The 21,845-nt window shown below is 46.1% G+C and overlaps 1 protein-coding gene across 1 annotated transcript in view; it reads right to left on the bottom strand.

Moving 5' to 3' along the window:
• The window catches only part of LOC139667012 (Krueppel-like factor 7), a 35,305-nt gene extending 18,258 nt beyond the window's left edge, over positions 1-17,047 (bottom strand). Inside the window, exon 1 of the mRNA XM_071546385.1 lies at positions 16,946-17,047. Coding sequence (XP_071402486.1) covers positions 16,946-17,047 — 102 coding nt within the window. The remainder of the gene's footprint in view (positions 1-16,945) is intronic.
• Between the last annotated feature and the right edge of the window lie 4,798 nt (positions 17,048-21,845).

Raw genomic sequence — 21,845 nt, 5'->3', positions numbered from 1 at the left:
TCTACCTGCCTGGGAGGAGGTTTGGCTTCATCATCATCATCATCATCATCATAAAAAGGGAATAAAAGTGACTCAAAAGTATGTGTGAATTGGTGATACCCAGTCACACACACAGAACTCGCTCTGCATGTCTTTTCCTCTACATACGCAGAAACGTGTTCATGCGCAAACACGTTTATCACACACACACACACACACACACACACTGAATCACGTATGCAAAACACACCTCGGGTTAGTGAGGCTTAAAATACAGCAGGTGTGACAAATGTTCGTTGATCGCGAGACACGTTTTCACAAAGTCAAGCAGGCAGAGAGAGAGAGAGAGAGCGGCGTCAGCGGAGCCAGCCCTCCTTCACACACCCCGTACTTTTCGGTAAAAAACAACTCTCCCCTCATCTCTCTCTCCCCCCATCCCTCTCTCTCTCTCTCTCTCTCACCCGGAAACCTCGACCTGGCAGCCGCTCTCTCTCTCTCTCTCTCTCCCCGTCACCTCCCTTCACATTTGGCCCGCTCGGAGCCGCCTGCCATCACCATCAAAGCGCGGGTTGCCTCCCGACTGTTAGCACCCCGCTACGTCGCTAATAAAAAGCCTGGGTTATAAATATGAACAGAAGAGCATGCATAACGCCCTAAAGGAAGGCCCAAAACACCACTAAGCAGCTAAATGTAATGGAGTGGATATGGCTCATTAATTTTAGGATGATCGTGTTTAGTTTTTACAGATGGCGTGATAGAGACAAGGTGCTGTGAGTAATAGTCACGGGTGATGCTAGCGGGGTTGAAAGGGGCCCCCCGAGCTGGAGGGGGTGATGCTGCGCTATTGTTACAAGCAGTGGGGTTGGGGGTGAGGGGGGGAGTGGGGGGCATTGTCACATCTTTTCAGAGATGGCCCAGGATTCCTTGCAGCGCCTCTGGGTATCGCTACATCATTGGCTGGCTTCATAACAGACACGACATCAGGGCTCCAGTGGGAAAAAATATGGACTACAAAGGTCATAAAGATGTCTAGCTCTCGTTTCTGATTATGTTGAGTTTGTTTTTTTTTGGACACAGTTTCACTTTACATTCCAGTCGATCTCTTTACCGTTGCTTCTGTTAGTGTTATTTGTGATTCAGCAACTCACTTGGCGCTATAATAGAAGGTAAAGCTTGAGTGGGAACTGAATTCAGAAAGCTTTCACATTGTGTGTGTGTGTGTGTTTGTGTACTTGTGTGTGTGTGTCACTGCCGCTGTAGTGTGTTATAGGACCTGTGTCTACCATTGATCCGGTGAGCCTGGCCGAGCCATCACTTTGAGGTGACAGCTAAATGACCAGTAGCCCGAGGCATGGGCCATCTAGCCACCAGCCTCTCTGTATGTGCGTGTATTTGTGTGTGTGTGTGTGTGTGTGTGTGTGTGTGTGTGTGTGTGTGTGTCGCAGTGCGTAATCGATAGGAAATGATACCGCGCAGGAGCTCATCAGCGGTGGCCGTCGTGGCTGACAGAGAGGGTAATCTATAGCTTCACTGAGCAATACTTACACAGCAGCACCCCCCCCCGCCCCCCCTCTTATTCACACACACACACACACACACACACACACACACACACACACCCTCCAAGCCCTTTTGCTTCTTCCCTTGCACTTGCTAAGAGCCGGGCCCCAGAGCTGAGGCCCCTCAGAGAGCAGCATCCCGTCATCGGCGGATCCCAGTTGAGTGAGCGACCTGCCTACGGCCCACACGGGGGATGGGGTGGGGTGGGGGGGGTGGGGGTATAAGGGTGGGGGTGGGGGAGGTTGGGGAGATAACACTTAATTTTCCTCGACACTGATCTGAATAGCGGAGTGCCCTTGCGTCGCCCCGCTATCCTCAGCGGAGCTAGTGGCAGGGGGTTCGGGGTTTGGCCGGGAGGGATCTGACGGCGCCTGATGCCCTGATGAGGCTGGAACAACGGAGCAGAGGAGAGGAGGGAGGGAGAGAGAGAGAGAGAGAGAGAGAGACAGAGAGAGAGAGAGACAGAGAAACAAAGCAAGAAAGAGAGTTAGAGGTGAGAGATGAAGCTACTTTGTCTGAGAAGGAAAGGAGAGAGAGAGAGTGTGAAAGGTGAAAGATGGAAGCAATGGCATCCTCCCCCCTCTGGAAGCACAGGCAAAGAATTATGTTAAAGATTAGGAGAGGAGAAGAAAGAGAGAGAAAGAGAGAGAGAGAGATCGAGCTTGAAGGACGGAGTGAGAAAGAGTGTGAGCGACAGAGGATGCGAGGAGTGAAAAGACGAAGCGGCGGCGTCTTCCCGCCTCTAGATGCACACGCAAAGAATTATGTGGCAGATTAGGAGAGGAGAAGAAAGAGAGAGAGACAGGGGAGAGAGAGAGAGAGAGAGTCGGGGGACTGAGTCATTCTCCTCATTGACTAACAGCTCCATCTCTCCAGGCAGCGGCGCCTCACCTAGCTCCGGCTCCAGATAACGCGCCACGGCAACAGCTTAATTACACACGCGGACCTTATCAGACGACATTAGCCTCGCAGTAATAATCTGAGCCGCTCTCCGTCAAAGCCTGGCAACGCAGCACCTCGAGGTGCTTTTACGCGGCGCGGGCCTCCAGCTGATAACAGACATTGAGAGTTGTTAAATCACAATTTGCTGACGGAGTTTGACGGAATAATGCACATTTTGGTCGTAAACCTGACACCTCTTTTTTTTTTACACGCTGTCAATTTTTGTTTGGATGGGTGCACTAATAGACACGTCGGGCACTTGAGACAATATTCGGGCAGCATATTCAATTTTGTTGTCTTGGACTTAATGCTTAAGATTTACATTTTAGGCTGATTCTCTCATTCCCAGCGACTCGGTGTGTCTCGCTGAAGGACATGACTGCTGACTGACACACCGGGCTGAGATTATTACCCACACAGGATGGTTCCTCTAACCATTATGTCGCTCAAAAAAAGGGGGTTTTAACATAATATTAGCACCACTTTCTTCTCTGCGAGGTTCAATGAGAGATTTTCAGTAATTTTGAGGTAATGGCGAGACATCTCCACGCTAAGCCCTCAGGTGCTGTGAGGTTTTTTTTTTTTTTGGCAAAGCCTGTTTGTGTGTTTTGTGTGCGGACGGGGGATTTTCAAAGCACCTTTCATCTAGCGGGAAAGCCAACGATGATGGAGCACTCAAGAGCGCAAAAACCTGGTGACCTCTGTTTAATGGAGCGGAAAGACATTTCCCATCGCTTTCTCCGCAGCAGACACAACAGAAAACACACATCCTCACGCTCCGACGCCGGGGACGCCCCCCTCTCACTTCCAATGGTACGCTATGGCAGCCAATAGGAAGAACTCCATTCAAAAAAGAGATATTTGTTAAATGTTAACACCTTTGCAAAATGATAACACCTTTAGCAGACAAGATCTATACTGTAGAGACACCAAATTAAACATTGATGATTTTTTTTTATATTTCCCAAAATGGATATATGGCGTTTGAGATATGATTCTTCATTTGCTTCAAATACACTAACTGACTCATTCCAAACTAGCAGGAATAATTGTTGTTATGGCTAGACATTTGTTTTGTGATAATTTGCAATTTAAGTTCAGATCATGCTTTCCGCATTGAAAGCTGCAAACCTACCACTGCAAAACAAGTCATTTAGTCTTAAAATCATAATTTTCTTAAAATAAAAATCTGCCAGTGCGGTTTGATAATTTCACTTGTTTCCAATGCAAATCAACTTGTTTAAGAAATTTTGTAGAATCAAGTGTCGTTTTCTTGATAGTAATGCAGTAATGATAGTAACCCTAACCCTAACTCTGACTTGTTTCAACATACTGACACTCATTTCTAGAAGATTCCTGAAACAAGTGAAACTGCATTGGAAACAAGTGGAGTTATCTCTCCTCACTGGCAGTCACCCACTCTTGAAAAATAAGATTTGAAGGCTAAATATGAGACTAAATGAGATTAAGCTGGATGTTTGCAGTGTACATCCTCCTCCAAAGACACAAAGTAGATTGATAAGGAAGCAGACTGAACTCCTGAAAATCTCCCGCAGACCATTTGAGTGATAAAGACGTTTAGGAGGTCTTAGGGAAAGGATCCAACAAGTGCGCCGGATATAAAGACCTTTGCTGCTCCACCTAAATAGCTTGTGACACAGTGTGGAAAATGTCTTTGTTCCGGTATTAAGTAGAGGATAGGATAGGTGAGGGGAGAAGAAGGGGATTGGAGAGGAGAGGAGAAGAGAAGAGAAGAGAAGAGGAGAGAAGAGAAGAGAAGAGAAGAGAAGAGAAGAGAAGAGAAGAGAAGAGAAGAGAAGAGGAAAAAGAGAGGCCAGCATCTAGAGACTGGAGAAGATGGATGATGTTGGGGGGGGGGGGGGGGGGCGGGTGTGAGGATGGAGAGAAGAGGAGAATAGCAGGGCATGGAGGGGGGGGGATAATCCCGGCGACTGGAGCCGTGTTGCGCTCGCTGGGGAGGGGATCTCTGTCTCTCTTTAACTGGATTTGGGTGAGCTGCTGTTTATCGGCGTATGAGTCGCCAAGCGCTCCCTCTCAGCTGTCAAAACCAGCCTAATCTAATCAGGGGACATTTCAGCCATTTGCTTTCAACAAGCCAGAGTGCAGAGAGCATGCGGGACGTTTATGTGTGTGTGTGTGTGTATGTATTTATGCCGCGTGTGCCGGAACACGTGTGTGTGTGTGTGTGTGTGTGTGGGCGGGTGGGTGTGTGGACCGAGGGGGGTCGGCGACAACAGTGGTTTTACACCGGGGTTAGGCAGCTTGCGGCAGGATTTGAGGGGAGTCTGCGCTCCGGATGCGGGGGGACCCCATTGTGTGCGGCAGGCTGGCTAATCTTCATTACCGCACACAATGACGGTGGCGAGAGAACAGGGGCGGGGGGTGGGGGGTGGGGGGGGCCTCGGCTGGAAAAAGGCACGGAGAAACAAAAGAGCGGCGAGCAGAGAAAAGAGGAGCGAGAGAGAGAGAGGGGAGGAGGGCCGAAAATAACAAGAGAGGGGAGAGAGAGAGAGAGAGAGAGGGGAGAGATAAAGGGAACAGTGAAGCGGAAAAACTCTGCTTCCTCGTCGTGCGGTGCCAGTCAAAAAAAAAAAAGGGGGGGGGCGGCGCTCGGTACTCCGATCACGTCCGCAAACCGTGAAGTGCGACTGTGGCGCCGTGCCCGTGCCGATAAGAGCCAAAATGGTTCATTCTTACAAGCCCCCCCCCCCCCCAATTCCTTCTTGGTGGCTGAATAAGAAACCACCTCCGTACTCGCTGCCTTTTTTTTTGCCGTGCAGGTGTTGTGTAACACTCCAGGGCCGCAGGTTTCCAGGCTCTCTGTCTCTCATTACGGCGCTGACTGCAGGTCAGGGGTCGGGGGGGTGAATGAAGAGCGAGAAGCGAGACAACAAACACAAACCGCAAAAGCAGGTCACTGGCACAGTCTTCGCTGAGGCCGAGGCGGGCGTAGCGCGGGGTCAAAGACGTGTTGAAGTGTGCGTCTCGAGGTGCGTTTGTGGGGGCGTGTGGAGTTATGCAAGAGTGCACGCATGTCTACAGTATGTGCGTGCTTTATATCCGTGTCTATGTGTGTGTGTGTGTGTGTGTGTGTGTATCCAAGACCGAGCAAACAGGAGGTGGGCCTCTGTCGTTCCGTCTTTATTCCCGCGGCAATGCTTTCAAAACAAACCTGAGCGACAAAGATTAGCCCAAGCTGCTTAAAATATTGAAAGACGTCTCCTCGCCACCGCTACTGCTGCGGGCTCTCCTCCAAGAGATAGGGTGGAGTGTGTGTGTGTGTGTGTGTATAAGAAAGGGAGAGAGGGAGAGAGAGAGAGAGACAGAGAGAGCGCGCGTGTGTGTGTGTTTAGGTTGTGTGCGGATGGGCGGAGGCAGACTGAACTCGCTCACCCCTCTCCGCCGAGCGTCTGGCTTTTCAGCAGGAGGCTCAAGCGGAGTGCGAGCACTTTTCACCCCAATTTCATCCTGACAATGTAAGCCTGCTCAGCGGAGGGGGAACGAGGGCGGCTAGAATCACTAAGAAAGGTGTTAGGAACTCATTGACTTTGGCCTCTACCTCTGCGTGTGTCAGTGTGTGTGTGTGTGTGTGTGTGTGCTCTTGCATTGCTATCCTTATGAAGCCCGGGACTGCTGCAGCGTTCGTTTTGAAAAAAAAAAAAAAAATTATAGGGCAAAGGGGTTAAGGGCAGAATTAGCGTTACGTTAAGATTTGAGGTTAGAGTTTAAAGGGTTGGGAAATAAATGTGCTTTAAATGAATGGAAGGTCAAACAGCCATTTCAAAGTGTTGAACTGCATGGCTAGCTGGTTGACTGGTTGATGGGCCGGCTGGCTAGTGGCAGTTCAAGCCTGAATGACTCAGAAAGGCCAAGATTCACACACACACTCACACACGCACACACACACCTGCTCCACTGAACCTTGTAGAGAAACTAGGCGCCTTAGACAGACTAGACACACACACACATACATGCACACACAGATGCAGACACGCACATACCTAATAAACTCTGTCACCGAATTTCTCTCTCTCTCTCTTTCTGTCTCTCTCTCTCTCTCTCTCTCTCTCTCGCACTCTCTTTCTCGCTTACACACACACACACACACACACAACACGCACACACACACACCAGTGAAAATTATTGATGTGCTCTCTTATAAAACAGTGGCTGCTCCCTAAAGTATTCCTGGCAACATCACAGGCTGAAAATAGCTTCCGACCCAAATAACTTTCCCCGCCGGAACGGAGAGGGAGCCAGACCACAGCCACCGGCGACTGGCTTTACTAATTGGCATCATTTTACAATGAAATAATATCTGGGGCAATAGACTGAATAACACATAGCAGTAAACTGGAAAGTTGGAGGGTACGCTGTCTAGCCACACAAATACTTGCACAGAGACGAGCAGGGAGCGATTTGAGGCGGGGAGGACAGGGAATGCCTTCCCTCTAGTTAGCATAAGTTATCACATCCACTCCCCTGAATACATGTAAGGGGGGAAATGTGATAGATAAAACATTTATGTAACCATCATCCTTTTAGTTCAAAGTGAAAAAACATACAGCGGCAAATGTTTTTATGTCACGAACCCCCATTTGCTAAGATTTTGTTCCCATATGAGAAAAGTTTTGTTGTTGTTGATTTACTGTTGAATTTTAGAGCTGTCTGCACTGTACATGGACACAAAAAGCAGCGAGAGTGAAACCTATGATTAGAATATTACACATTGTCTAATTGGGATAAATCCTATGGCTTACCGTATCTATTGTTCATTTTGCTGGGAACCTTCTGAAACATCCCAGGGGGTCCCCAGCAAATTGATGAATCGTTAAACTTCATTATTTAATTTACAAGAACAATTATAGAATGTAGGAGACTGACTATTTTGATCATAGTTTCACTGTTATCTCTCTCCCTACAATACAGATAGTCATGGAGTTCTGGACAAAATCATATCTAACAATAAAAATATTCTCAGATTTGGGTCCGAGGGACAAAATTGCATCAAATGGGGGTCCGTGGCTCTAATGTGGACTAAATTATGGGTCCTTGATATGAAAAAGGTTGAGAACCACTGCCCTAAAGGTCTCCACTTTGAGAACCACTGATACATGGGAAGCATGCACATACATTCACACACATGCAGGTGAGCACACACACAGTCTCACACACCCGTGCAGCAATGCAGATGATAAGGAACTCAGTCAAACAGCACATTGCTTTTGCGTGTGTTTCACTGGCCCTGCGGTTATGTCAACCACCCAAACTCCCAGTTCACGTCAAAACATGAAAATGGCCACGAATGGAAGTACAGTGCTTTCACATGCAGCGAGAGAGAGAGAGAGAGAGAGAGAGAGGGGGCAAGGAAGACATAAACACAGATGTCTTTTGGCAGCCCAATTCTTAATTAGCGTCAGGAGATTCATCTAATCAAAGGGTTGCCAGCCCATCATTAAGGCTAAAACACACACTGCTCCCCTCACATACCAGAACAGAACAATGGGAAACAGAGGTGCGCTGTCACACTGATGAATGGCTCTTCCCACAGGTCTCATTAAATCACTGAAGGGCACTTCCCAGGCCATTTTAAGAGTTAAGCAGAGTGTAAAATCATCTCACCCCTCTGTCCGTCTATCTACTCTTGTGGTCCGACACATATACGATCTTTTTTCGCCGAGGGTGCATGTCAAAATAATCATTTTTGTACTGAAAAAAATGTTTTTTCAGGCTTTGGCATATAGGCTAATCCCAAATCGAGCCAAATCTGCCTTGTTTTGAGGCTACAAACCCACAAGTCGTGTCTTATTCAGACAACTTAGCACTGCAGGGCCTTGAAATGACAGAAGCAATGTGACATACCCAGTTGCTGTAGATACCCCAATACCTTTAGGGTAATTTGGGACCCAGTTTAATCTTCCGGTGAAATTGCCATCAGTTCCTGACCCCATCTTTGAAAGACACTGCATCCGTCTATCCCTCACTATCCCTCCATCTGTTTGCCTGCTCTGACTATCCGTCTCTGCATCCTCATCCTAATCACAGTATGGAGCTGCCAAAGCAGACACGACGCGTTGCATTCAAAGTAAATGATATCAAGCAGAGTAGAGAAATAGAGGGAGAGATAGAGAGAGGAAAACGGAGAAACAGAGATGGGTAGATAGATAAAGGAGGGAAAGGAAGATGGAACAACGGAGTGACAACGGTGAGAGATAAGAAGGAAGGGACCGGAGGAGGGGGGGAGAAGGAGGTGGGCAGAGTGATACGGGGGGGGGGGGGGGGGGGGAAGCAGGACAGGCGGATCGATGGCGGAGAGAGGGATGGCGAAAGAGAGAGAGCGAGGGAAGAGAGAGGTCCTGACACAGTGACTGGCTGACCGGCTGGCCTGGGAGCAGATGGAAAAACACCGCTGGTTTTGCATGTTGGGCAGCCGCACGAGTGCTGAGGACTGCATGCAAAGCAGACACACACTCAAATACACACAAACCTGTTGGTGCTTACGTAATATACAACTACAAGGTCTCCTAACTCTTTCTCGAGCCCATACCCCTCCTCCAACATGGTAAGCGGCGTTCTTATGGTTTAACTGAGTTCTGTGGCACCCTGCAAGCGGGTGTAACACCCTTTTAAATGTATTTTTTACGAAAGCACGCTCTCTCCTTAACAAGTCAACAAGGTCCGCATTGGCGATTCAGCTGTGATCTTTGCCAATGACTGTCTCGGTTTATAAACTATCCGGCCGGTTTCGGAGCGCGGCGCGTCCTTGTGGCTGTCACCGCCGAGAGCTTAGGGCCGTGATTGATGACTGGCTTTGGATGACAACAACAAGCAGCGGTGTTTACTCAGGGCAAATTGCCCTTGTCTCTCTCCCCTCTTCTAAACCTTGTTCCATCTCTCTCCCTCTCCCTCTCCCTCAGTCTCGGGTGAGGGATGGTCCACATGGCCGGCTCTCCGGTTTCTGGATGGCTAGAAGTCCCTTGGGGTGGGATTAGCCTCCCAGACTGACAGCTAAACAAACAAATAGGCCAAAGCTGCCCTTCCGCTTGCCAAGGCTGCCTAGCAACAGGTAGGCAGTAGGATGGGATGTAATGCTTGGTATGTCACAGCCAAGGACGGCTTTAAAATGCCTGGACATTGTCTGAACGTGTAGCCATTATCAGAAGGCAATGGCTCTCCAAATATCTGAGCAGGCTGGAGAATTAAACAAATTGTGGGGCCAAGTAGGAAGATACAGAGGAAGTAACCAAGGCAACCAAGCATCACTCGAAGCCTTTACAGTGTTGTTCAGCATTGTGCTAAATTGTGATTGCATAACTCTCCTAGGTACAACTTTTTTTTTTTTTTTTTTGAAGAGAAACTGACTTTTAAATAGGGGTTACACCAGGGCAAATCAAACAAAGTGATATTCAACTGTGACTCTTCTCGGAATATGTCAGAAAGACAGAAAAAAAAAAGAGAGAGAGAGAGTCCGGTAGTGATTCCTAAACATAAAACGAATGCTTGAGGACCCCCCCCCCCCCCTCTCTCTCTCTCTCTCTCTTTTCCTCGCTCTCTCCTCCCTGCGGTTGCCAAGCCGGATGGCAGCAGCGAAGCATGTCGGATCACTGTAAGGCGCTGTAACGGCTTCCCGATTTCGCCTCAAATGATGTGAAAGTCATTGCCAAGCCATGTGTGCTGGTGTGAGGCGAAAAAAATGACTGGCTCTTCTGCTCACTGTTAATCAAACCTGGGGTGGCGGAGCGCTTCGCAGACGGAAGCCATACATAAAGATGTGCTTGTTCACCGCGCTCCCACCCCCCCCACCCACCCCACCCCCCAGCCTCTTTCTCCTACACCTCCTCCTCCTCTATCACCTCCTCCTCTGCCTCCTCTCCGGGCGGCAGCTGACGGGCCAGTCACCGAGGCGTCAGACAAATGAATACATCCTCCGCCGTTCCTCTCTTTCATCAGCGCTTCCCCACCTTTTCATCAACGCCCATAAAGCAGGAGCGGGCACCTATCACCGGCAATCACTCCACCGGCTGCTCTGAGTGATGAGGCGGAGGGAGCGGAGTTCACTCGGCGCTCTGATGGCGAGGAATGGATGTTACTGGGTCAGGGGGTCGCTCACACATCTCATTACACACACACACACACACAGACATACACAAACAGCAACTCATACACCAGTGCGGGAGGGTGAAATACACACACATATACACACATGCATGCACTCATACATACATACGCGAGGCAAAAGTTTGGACACACACATTTTTCTTTTTTACTACTTTACTATTTTTACTACTTTTCACATTTTAGAATAATAGTAAATAACACAAACGAATTATGCAGTGACCAAAGTCGCCCTTTGCCTTGATGGAAAGGCAAAGGCTTTGGAAAGAAATTCATACATAGGCATCAACTACACTATTTATATTTGTCTAAGAAACAAATTTCAAGCATTTAAGCATAAGCCTTTAGATCAAAATGGCTTTAAGAGAATGAGAAACATAGTGCATTCAATCAGGTGTGTCCAAACTTTGACTGGTAGTGTACACACATACACAGAAGCACACACAGTGTAATATGAACAGTATCATCTCAGTATGATATGAACCCGTATGAAGTTAGTGTAAGTGATGTATTGTGCTTACAAGTAACTGCTACAACTGCTATCCAGCAAACAGCAAGCACTGCTACTGCTTAGCAGCCAAATTGAGTTTTTGCTGTTACAGCTCATTTGTCTGTTTATACTAATTGGATAAACTCATAGCTCTATTATTAAAGCCCTTTTCCTTTTCAACTCATGCCCATTTTTTTCCTAGAATTGCTGCATTAAGTAATAAGCTTGTGTTTGAATACACTTAGGGCGTCTGGCGGAGATGCCGCATTGTGCACCACCCCACAAAGACTTCCTTTCATGCCTCGGTGCATCATGGGGTTGAGCCATGTCTAATAGATGTGGCCTCCGTCCTCAAGATCCTCTGACTGATATCTAGTCAGAGGCAAGAAAACAACAAATCCAATTCATGTACCACATCTGAGCGTCATGAGGTAGCACACGCTCATCCAGATCCTTCGAGGAAATTAATTGCAGTGAAAGAAAAAGTGCTTATGTGTGCTATGTGTGGGGGGAAAAATGTCTGTACTAACCAATAATGAATAAAATGAAAAATTATAAACCAAATGCCCAAGTAGCACTATTGTACACTATTGGTTAAAACAGGGGAGAGGGAGTGATGCTGCTGCTGTCCCGTCTGGGGCGAGATGGCAGCATCACTCTCCTACCTTTCATCGCATTTCGAGAGGCTTTGTGAAAACAGGACCAGATGTCAATTAGACTGAAAGGGAATTAACTCAATTTCACTGTGGGGGGCATCCAACCTTGATTTCAGCCTTTCCATGTCAAATACTTACAGTTGATTTGACAGTTTAATAAAGCCACGGGCGAGTAATAAAAATAATAAAAGGCGACAGCGCAAGGAGCTCTTTTGAGACGAATAAGATTCATCCCAGTCCTCTTATCCACCTCTTCCTCCGCTCGCAGGATACTAGCCTGAACTGCGCCAGTTATTTGATTTGATTTTGATTTGCATAAAAATTTACATCAAATAGCGGTTGAGTAAAAGGTCATGCAAAAAGATATGAGAAGTGAGGTTTATTACAGCTCCTCACCTGGACAGTAAAAACATTATACAACATCAATAACAGGATTTACAGCAGACTTCTACACGTCATTCTCATCACTGGATCTCTGCAAAAAAAAAAAAAAGTGAGCAAAAGTGACTTGGGTGTTACAATGACCGATGTCCTCAGATAGGAATTCAGCAGTGTGTTGAAAACGCACTTATGTCCTGCGCTTATACAACAGCCCTGCAGAGATCAAAAATCCATAGTGTGCTGATTCTATATGAGGAAGCGGAGAGAGAGAGAGATAGAGAGGGAGGGAGAGAGAGAGAGAAGGGTCGGGATAGAGAAAGAGGAAGAGAGAGCGAGAGAGACAGGAAGGAGGGGGCCAGTTGGCTGCGCTCCCCGGCCTGCCTGCTGTGTGTGAGAAAGCAGCTGTGGCCTACTGAGGATTACATAACATACTAAGACACATACGCACGGGCGCGCACGTACGCAGGCACGCGCACGGCCACATATGGATATATATATATACACACACACACACACACACAGTTCCACTTACGCATACATACACGCAGCTGCACACACGATTTCTCAGTCTGTCCCTTCCGTTCTCTGTCTATCTCTCTATCTCTTACTCTCTATCTTCTTTTCTACATCCCTCCGTCTCTCTCTCTCTAGCCCTCCTCCTCCTCCTCTCCATCCAGGAAGAGGCTGACACAGAGGGATCCGGGTCACCGTGCCGATATATCTCGCTGGCCCTGACCGCGGCTTTTAACAGCCCGGTGTGGAGCAACCTCAGTCAAATACGAAACACTCCCATCCGTCTGCATCCCTACACTCCCCCCGCCCCCCTCTTCTTCTTCTTCTTCTTCTTCTTCAGGACACCACAGCTCTTTACCCTCTTCTTCTCTGTCTGTCTATCTGTGTACGCGCGTCGCTCCTGGGGGGGTTTCGAGCCCACCGGACTGTGAAATGCGAAACCCTGCGGCGGGGAGAATGTGCGTGCTCGGCAACTTCCCTCCACCACCTCTCCATCCCCCCCCCCCCCAGACGCCGCTGCTGCTGCTGGCGGAGGAGCCGTGCACGGACGGACGGACGCGCATGTGTTCGCGTGCAAGAAAGAAATGTAAGTGGACGTACAGTATCTAAGCGCACATATGGAGGTCGTGCTGAAGCGACATGCTGCTACCTCCACATTTAGAAACACAGATTTGTCCACATATCCACATATAGAAGCCTGTAATGCACCGTGCGGCAACATACAGCCATTTTGCTTGGGTAGGCATCATTACACTGGGTAGGCACTCAGTCTGTGTGCGTGTGTGTGTGTGTGTGTTTGAACCCTGAGGGACTGTGTGTGTTGGAGGGTATGGAGTGTGTCCCGAGGTCAATGACAGACAGACATCGGTGGTGTCCTGTTACATCCTGCCCATCAGGGTCAAGTGTTGTGGAGGAGGGAGCATCATCCAATGGAGCCTGAAGGCAGGTGAAAAATCCTATCAATTCCGCCTGAAATTCAATCCAGCTGTTACATCTTTGACACTATAGCAACTACCTGTGCCAATATGGCAGTATATTTTCCACAGTAAAGCCAAATGAGGCTTTACCAAGGCGAATCCCAGCTGAAAATCCTTACAAAACAGGATAACGAGCACTGGAAGCTGCAGCCCAGATCACAAGCCATCTCTGTTAGTAAAATGATGCAAGAGAACATGTGTACATTTTGTTTTCAGGGAAACTGGGCTCCACAAATAATGAGTACGTTCTGACCAGCTCTGCTTGTTCCAGATCCAAGTGAATCCTGCTGTTTGTTCCAACTCCGAACAACCAACTGTATTGGGATTTGGAACAAGACAGCGCAGTTCAGTTTGGCACTGTTAGGTTCAATAATGGAACAAATAGCAGCCCCAAATGTACCATCTGCAGACCTCCAAAACACTTTCCTCCTCTTCCACTCCCCATCCCCCTATAACCATCTGAATCATGCCTCACAGACACCAACAGGGGACACAGTCATCATTCTTGCCATCACATCTCAGGGAGCCATTTAGGGCCGACCACAACGGCCTCCTATCTCCCCATCAGACCCCGTAAAAGCATCAAATCTGAATTGTGCCTGGAGTACAGAGGGGATTGCTCAAACCATAGGTCTCTGCTATAGACAGAGCTTTTAAAGTGAGCCACAAGTCATCATTCCTGTATTCAGGAGGAGCCAATGGCATCTTCATGTCCCCACAATGAACAGAACAAGGCTGGTTTTGCCAAAAAACATGTCTGTGCTGGAGAGAGAGGATTTAAAGTGTGTTACAAGTCATAATCCCTGTGTTCAGGAGGACAGAAGGCAATCTTCACATCCCAACAGTAAACAGAACAAGGGTGGCTTTTCCAAAAACGTCTTACAGCTTAGATATTTATTCCATTGACTTGTAATGGGACACAAGACTAACGAGGCTCAAGATCCAAGATCCAGCACATTGGTAGAAAGAGGTCTTTTAAATTGGATCAGACTGAACTGTGCATATTTGTGACACAGTGGTTCAACCAAAAAAAGGGCAATCTGTAGAAAAACCTAAGTTATTTTTTTAATGATGAGAGATGCAATTAGCCCTTTTTAAACTAATTTTTTCATGAATATCCTGTCCTGTTTTGAATTATGATGATGGTAAAAAAAATATGTATGATAAAAAGATGAAACATGAGTGAACACATTTGTAAGCAGAAATGGCAGAAGGAGCAAGAGGCTTGTAGGCTTACATCCCTGACGGGTCCAACGGGGATCTAGATATTATCAGGCAAGTTGTGGCATTTCTTTCTTGAAATGTCATCTGCGTACCTGGGACTAAAGCTGCGGGTACAGTTGAAGAGTTTACCTCTAAAATGAGATAACCACTATGTGAAAAAGTGTCACTTTCTCTTACAAAATGAAAAACAAATTATGCTAGTTTCTAAAGGACAGTAGATAACGTAAATGCTTGATTGACAAAATTACACTTCTACAAACTGGATCCTCTATATTTCAGAGATAGTGAATGATAAACTTGAGGTAATGATGTTTTTTATTCCAAAATGGATACGTTGTCTTTTGGAACTGAGCCATTCACTTACTGTTGTCTTGGAGCGGTTCAGCGTGGTCGAATGAGCTGCAGACAGTCATTCCAGTCAGAGCAGACTGACATTTCCAGTCTAATAAGATAAGAGCCATGTCAGCCTTACCTACACAACCCTACAGCACCATGCCATTTGCATTAGGTATTGATTGTAATGTGCAGGGTGTGGGTGTGATATGAAAGATACAGGAGAGAGATGGACAGCATATTGTAAATGTAGACTCCTGCAATTTACAATTCACTGACAGTGAAGGGGGGAGTTGGATACTTGTTATGAAAGGATGCGTCAGTGGCTAACAGTGGGATGCCAATTAGGCTGCCTGGCCACAACGACTGGATTCGTGGTCACGCATCGCCGTCTCTCTCTCTCTCCTCTCTCTCTCTCTCTTTACGCATGGGACAGGGGAGAAGGGGGGGTAAAGCTGAAGCTCCCATTGCATGAACAATACCGGCATCAAATTTCCATGCAATGATTTTTGCCCGGTCAGTCAAGTGCAGCAGGGAAGCATTATCACCAGCAGCAGCAGCAGCAGCAGCAATGCAGGTGGGCCGACGGCCGCATGGCCCTTCTCTGCGCTTACACACCGCAAAACGAGGGTTCAGTGGTTAGGGTAGTGCTCATATAGAACCATAATGACATCTAATATGTGTTGGAATTAAAGAAAATGGCAAATTAGACTAAAAAACCACAATGTGATTCTTAAAAAAGTTATTTTTTAATACCACTGATTTTAAACATTTCCTGCATTCTTAAACGGTTCTTCACAGCACCATAAAGGTTCTATGTAGACCCATGTGTGACAGAGAACCTCTCTAATAGGGTTCTTTATAGCACCAAAAAGGGTTCTGCTATGCTACAAGCCTATAGAGAAGCACTATTTGGTACTACAGTGTGGATAAGCCTATTTTAAGATTGTTTTAAACGCATGGAAATTACACAGGATCACAACCAAGCCTTAAAATACACACTCATACTTTATATTAGGAAACTTTATCAGCAATTGGACTGATATCAACAGAAAACAGAGATGTGATACTGTGACAGAGAGGAAAATAACTGAGAGCAGTAATGGCCATGCAAAGTGCCGGTGCGTCTCCCCACGCATCCATCACCATGTGGCTGCCTGCGTGGATTCCCTTGTGTTTCGGTCATTTCTCCATATTCATCCAATGAACTTGAAGAAGTGGTGGTGGGGGTGTGTGGGGGGGATAAATGTGGAAGCGAAACCGCAGATATTCCACTCATGACAGCTATTCTCCCCGCACAGCCTTCCCACATTTTTTTTCCACCGCATTCAAAGATGCTACAAAGACAGACATGTTAGGGTATCTATTATAAATAAGACCGGGGACTTCTCTACGTGCCGGGGGAGTCACAACTCTGAGTAATCTGAGGGAGGCGGATGTTTTATTCACCGCCGATTCCGTCTTTATTATGGGATTCAGCTCTTCATCTTCCCAAATCGCATTTGACAGCTTTATTACGCGCAGGGTTAAAACACCGGCGTGCGTTCACATCTTATCCACACTGCCATCTCTCTCTCATTTAAAGATATGCGAGTGATATAAACCATTTCATCTCCGTATTTCTCCCTCAACTAGAGAGCCACGCTCGGGCAAAAGTTGACGCCTGCATCCCGAGCGCAAACCATCAGCGGTCGGACTGTGGTTCTAGCTCTGTGATGAGGGTTACATCGGCTAGAATGAAAAGTTAGACGTACCTGCTGCCAGTTTTCCTCCAACGACGGCATGGCAGAGAAGTAGCCGGTGTCGTGGACGAGCTGAAGTTCCTGAAAGATACTGTGGTTCGCCAAGACATCCATGGTGACGCTGGGTTATGGAAAACAAGAATGATCCACAAGAAATATACCTCCTTCTTGGCTGTGTCAGATTTCTACATCCACTTCTTTCACATTAGTCCATAAGAGGAAATTAATTGCTCAGTGTATTGATGTGAAATCTGGCTGCTGGGGTTCCTGTACCTGCGCGCATTATCGGACTTTGTGCGTAAAAGAGACTGGAGGTGATGGAGGCTCCATGCGTATCCGTATTGCCAAAATAGACACTGATAGGGAGCCAAAGGAGGGGAGGGGCCCGGTAAGTGAATGGGCGTGGCTTAGTTTGTCAATCAACTGCCCTGCGTGCCCGTATACGGTAAATGGGCGGTGGGCGAGTGATTAGAGCGGCGGCGGAGTGTGGAGAGGCGGGGCTATGCAGATCCCCGCGCCGGGATAGGCTCTCCTGCCGTGTCACTCATGCCAAATATGGGCTCGATAGGTGAGCTATTTATGGATGGGTATATTAGATTTGGAAGAAGGTCTGAAAGGCTAGTCTGAGAGGAGAAGCCGTGGTGTAAACATCGTGTGCTCTCAAACAGGAGCTGGAAACAGCATTAATATTAGACTGCATTGTTCCACGGTTTACATTTTTAATTGTAATGAGATGTATGAGGCAGGTGGGATCACCTGCTCTCCACTGGCTAACCATAAGGAAAAACACACTGTAATATTCCTGTAATGCTCCTACAGGGATTTATAGTGTGTCTCAGTACTTAATTTCCTACGGTATCGCTATAATATTCCTATAATGTTCCTAGAGGGTCTGTGGTGCTCAATAGTGAGTTTATAGTGACCTTACTGCAGCCTACTTTATGTTATTTTTTTATTTTTTTTATCTCCTATGGCAGTGATTCTCAACCTTTTGCATATCAAGGACCTCTAATTTAGTCCACATTAGAGCCACAGACCCCCATGTGATGAGATTTTGTCTCTCGGACCGAAATCTGAGAATATTTTAATTCTTAGATATTGTCCATAATTCCATGGCTATATCTGTATCGTAGGTAGAGAGATAACAGTGAAACTATGATCAAAACAGTCTTCTTCTACATTCTCTAATTGTGTTAATTTGCTGTGGACCCCCTGGAACCCCCTCAAGGACCCTTGGCGGTCCCCGGACCCCATGTTGGGAACCACTGTCCCAACGGTATCACTATATTATTCCTATAGGGAATATGTGTCTTAATAGAGTTTATAGTGACCTTATCATGATTAATGCTATTTTTCATCTTTGATAGTATCACCATATTATTCCTATAATGTTCCTATAAGGTCTGTGATAGTGAATTTATAGTGAACTTAATGTACTTTATAGTATTTTGTATCTCCTATGGTATCACTATAATATTCCCATAGAGACTTAAAGTGTGTCTATGGTATTCAATAGCGACTACATGTGACCATATCCTGCTTCATGATATATTTTAAATCTCTTATGGTGGCACTATAATATTGCTATAGGGACTTTGTTGTGATATTTGTATCTTGTATAATTCACTATAGGATTACTGTAGTTTTTAAAATAAGGGTACACACTAAATAGAGAATGAGAATGGGAAGGTAGTTTAAAAGTTGTCAATATTGTAAAAACAAAATTCCCTTAACATGTGGCAGTGGATAGGCTTATAATACTGACCCACATTGATAGAAATCAGACTGTAGACTTCCTGTATGCAGCCCATGTGCTCTAAGTATGGCAAAAAAAAAAAAAAAAATCATCCGCCGGCCGTGTGTGGAATGATAAATAAGTAGTAGCAAAATCTACTTCAATACGTCTTATTTGGTGGTGTGAGTAATGCCACTTATTCACTCGCTCCATGTAAGCCATCAAAATCGCACACTTCCATGCATGCACAATAGCACTCTCTCTCACACACACACACACACACACACACACAGCCACACACTCGCATACACACACAGTGAGCGTTGTAGAGGTCTGTAATCTCATTACAGTGCTAGGGGAGGCTGGCCCACGGCCCTGGCTATGCGATTTACACATGGCATTTTGGGAGGGAGAGCTCGGGCTCAGACGGCCGATGAAGCGCCCGCTGACATTTATCCATTTGACACAACTCTCTCTTCCTCTGTGGTTCTTTCTCTTTCTGTTTCCCTCTGCTTATCTTTCATTTTCTCCCTTTTCCCCCTCCCCTCTCTCTCTCTTTCATTCTCTCTGATTCTCTATTGCTCTGTCTGTCTGTCTCCCTCTCTTCCTGCCACTCTCCCTCTCTCTCTGTCAATCTCTCTCTAACCCCCCCCCCCCCCTCCCCCCTCTCTCTCTCCTACTCCCATAATCCTGTAACACAGACTATATTTCACTGCCGGTGCGTTCAGCAGGAATGGATAGAGTACAGGAAGATAAGACAGAAGGGAAACAGACGACATCAACATCAACCGAGGGCCATGTGCTCCACAGCGGTGGGTGAACAGAGAAAAGAATAGAAAGAAAAAAAACAACAACCCGGCACGGCTGTGTCCTCCTTAGCCTATCTCCACACGGCTGACCGAAGCATAAAATATTTAACAGATCATTTCTGGTGTTTTCGTGGGATGTTCAGATGTTTTTTTGGCCTGGGAGGAGCCAGTCTAAGAGCCAGGTGAAACTGAAAAAGAAGGGTTTGGTTTCTACACAAACATCAGCAACAATTAGTCACCTAGATGAAGAGGAGGCACAGGGACAAGCGCAATATTTTTCATATTTTGGGTTAAATCATTGTCGAATAACAGAAAATGAGTCACTGATTTACAATGATTTAAAATGATTTGATCAAGAGGTAGGCCATATAACGTTGAAGGTTGCCCCTTTCACTCCCATTCATTTAGCATTAGTGGTGGGTATTTTTTACAGCATCTTATGTAATTTTACATCAATGACAACACATTGTTTCATGTCAAACAGTGATCATTTAGTCCAACATTTGAAACATGCTGCTGTTGGCCCTATGTCTCCTGCTCATTTAGCATTAGCAGTGGTTAATTTTTGCCAATGTTATGTAGCCTAATTCTTGGTCAAATGATTTAAACCATGTTAATTCAATGACTATACCTTTTATGTTAAAAAATGATGATTTTGCCCAAAATTTTAAACATGCTGTTGTTGCCGCTGTGACTCCCGTTCACTTCACATTAGCGGTGCATGGTGACTGATTTTTTATTAACGTTTGAAGTTAAAAGAACCATCTGAACATCACATTCAAATATCAGGAATTATTCTTTAACATCTGCGTGTCGTTTGGTTGTCAACTGGTTGGCATCTCATGGGGAAACCCACTGCTGCCGGTGAGTAGCGCTGCTAGTTAGTATACAGCCTAAACGATGCTAAAAGTGACACAGACACAATCTACATCCCTAAGTAGGAACATTATGGGAATATTATAGGCATAGTGATTTTTTTTGTAGGGTCATCTTGACTCTACTTAGGTGATCTGCCTCATTTCAAGGAAATTCCTGTAACTTGTGAAACTGCATTGAAGCAAAGTGCATTTCTCACCCGCTCATCTCACACTGTTGGCAGAATTTTTCACTGGTGTTCAGAAAAGACTCAAAGATTCGAAGACTCAAATTAAGATTATTTGCTGAAATAGGTATTTTTGCAGTGTGCCATCCCGCCACCAGGACCGGGGAATTACCAAATAAAAAGTGAAAGCTTCGTCTTAATGCCCGTTCTCAGTCGAGGACCCCCCTCCCCGGGCCCAAGCCCATGCATATCATAGATAAAAAATAAGTGCACACCATTATCCGTGGGCACACAGCGTTATATTGTGGATGCTGACATTGCTCTTACCTGGCAGTTGGTGCTTTTACTGTATTAATAATGGAGCAGGCGCCATCCATCATGGGGATATGAGGCTGCTAATCATGTCAGCTCCCTGCATATTCACTCCTTCTCATCAAAAGAGAGAGACAGAGGAGGAGAGAGTGAGAGAGAGAGAGAGTGAGAGACAGAGGGAGAAGGAGTAAGCGTGAGAGTGACAGCGGGAAACCGAGGGAGAGAGAGATAAACAAAGAGAGAAGAAGAAAGGAAGAGGTGGAGAAAGAGAGGGAGAGGAAGATGGAAGGGGACAATATCAATGTGCTGAACACATGACAGATGCCCTTGGCCTTTTGCTGAATGGCTTCCCTGTTGGCAGGAGTTAACCAGTGTATTTAAACAGGACAAGACGAATGGGACCTCGACTCCCCCTGCTCACTGAACCAGCCCATTTCTATTCCAACTCACAGCCAAACCCCATGTGGGAATGCTAATATGGTTAGCTGACATTGCCGGGGTTAAAACTTCATAACACTATTTTTTTTTTTAAATGACTTTAACTTTCTTTTTTTTCTTCTTTTTTTAACATCTACCAAGCATGTATGCTGTTCACACATAAAATGACAAAAAAATGACCATCCTAAGAAGTAATTTAGTGTAGTATTGAGTTGTAAAATCTTTCCTTAAAACAAGTGGAAAAAGAATGGAAAAATGATCTGTCAATAGGGTGAGATAATTTCACTTGTTTCCATTTCAATTTTCTTGAAAGGCAGATTACTCCACCAACATCACAAAAATGCCACTTAATGAAAAATCTTGAAATAAGTTGATTTGTAAAGGAAATAAATGAAATTATCTCACCCCACTGGCAGATTTTTTCACTTATTTTCACAAAAGAATAAGATTTTAAGACCCAATACTTGTTAAAAAAGGTTTTTGGGGTTTTTTTTACAGTCACATGGCTCTACACATTCACACCTGGGAGCTGCCCAGTACAAGCCCCATCCTCTCCTGTGTTGGCCACTGAGCAGA

Source organism: Centroberyx affinis, unplaced genomic scaffold (assembly GCF_046629955.1).
Source record: "Centroberyx affinis isolate AG114_WGS23_722 - 3 ecotype Tasmania unplaced genomic scaffold, CSIRO-AGI_Caff_v1 ptg005247l_1, whole genome shotgun sequence".
Taxonomy (NCBI): domain Eukaryota; kingdom Metazoa; phylum Chordata; class Actinopteri; order Beryciformes; family Berycidae; genus Centroberyx; species Centroberyx affinis.
The sequence above is the reverse complement of the archived record's forward strand: the minus strand, read 5'-3'. Positions and strand labels throughout refer to the sequence as shown.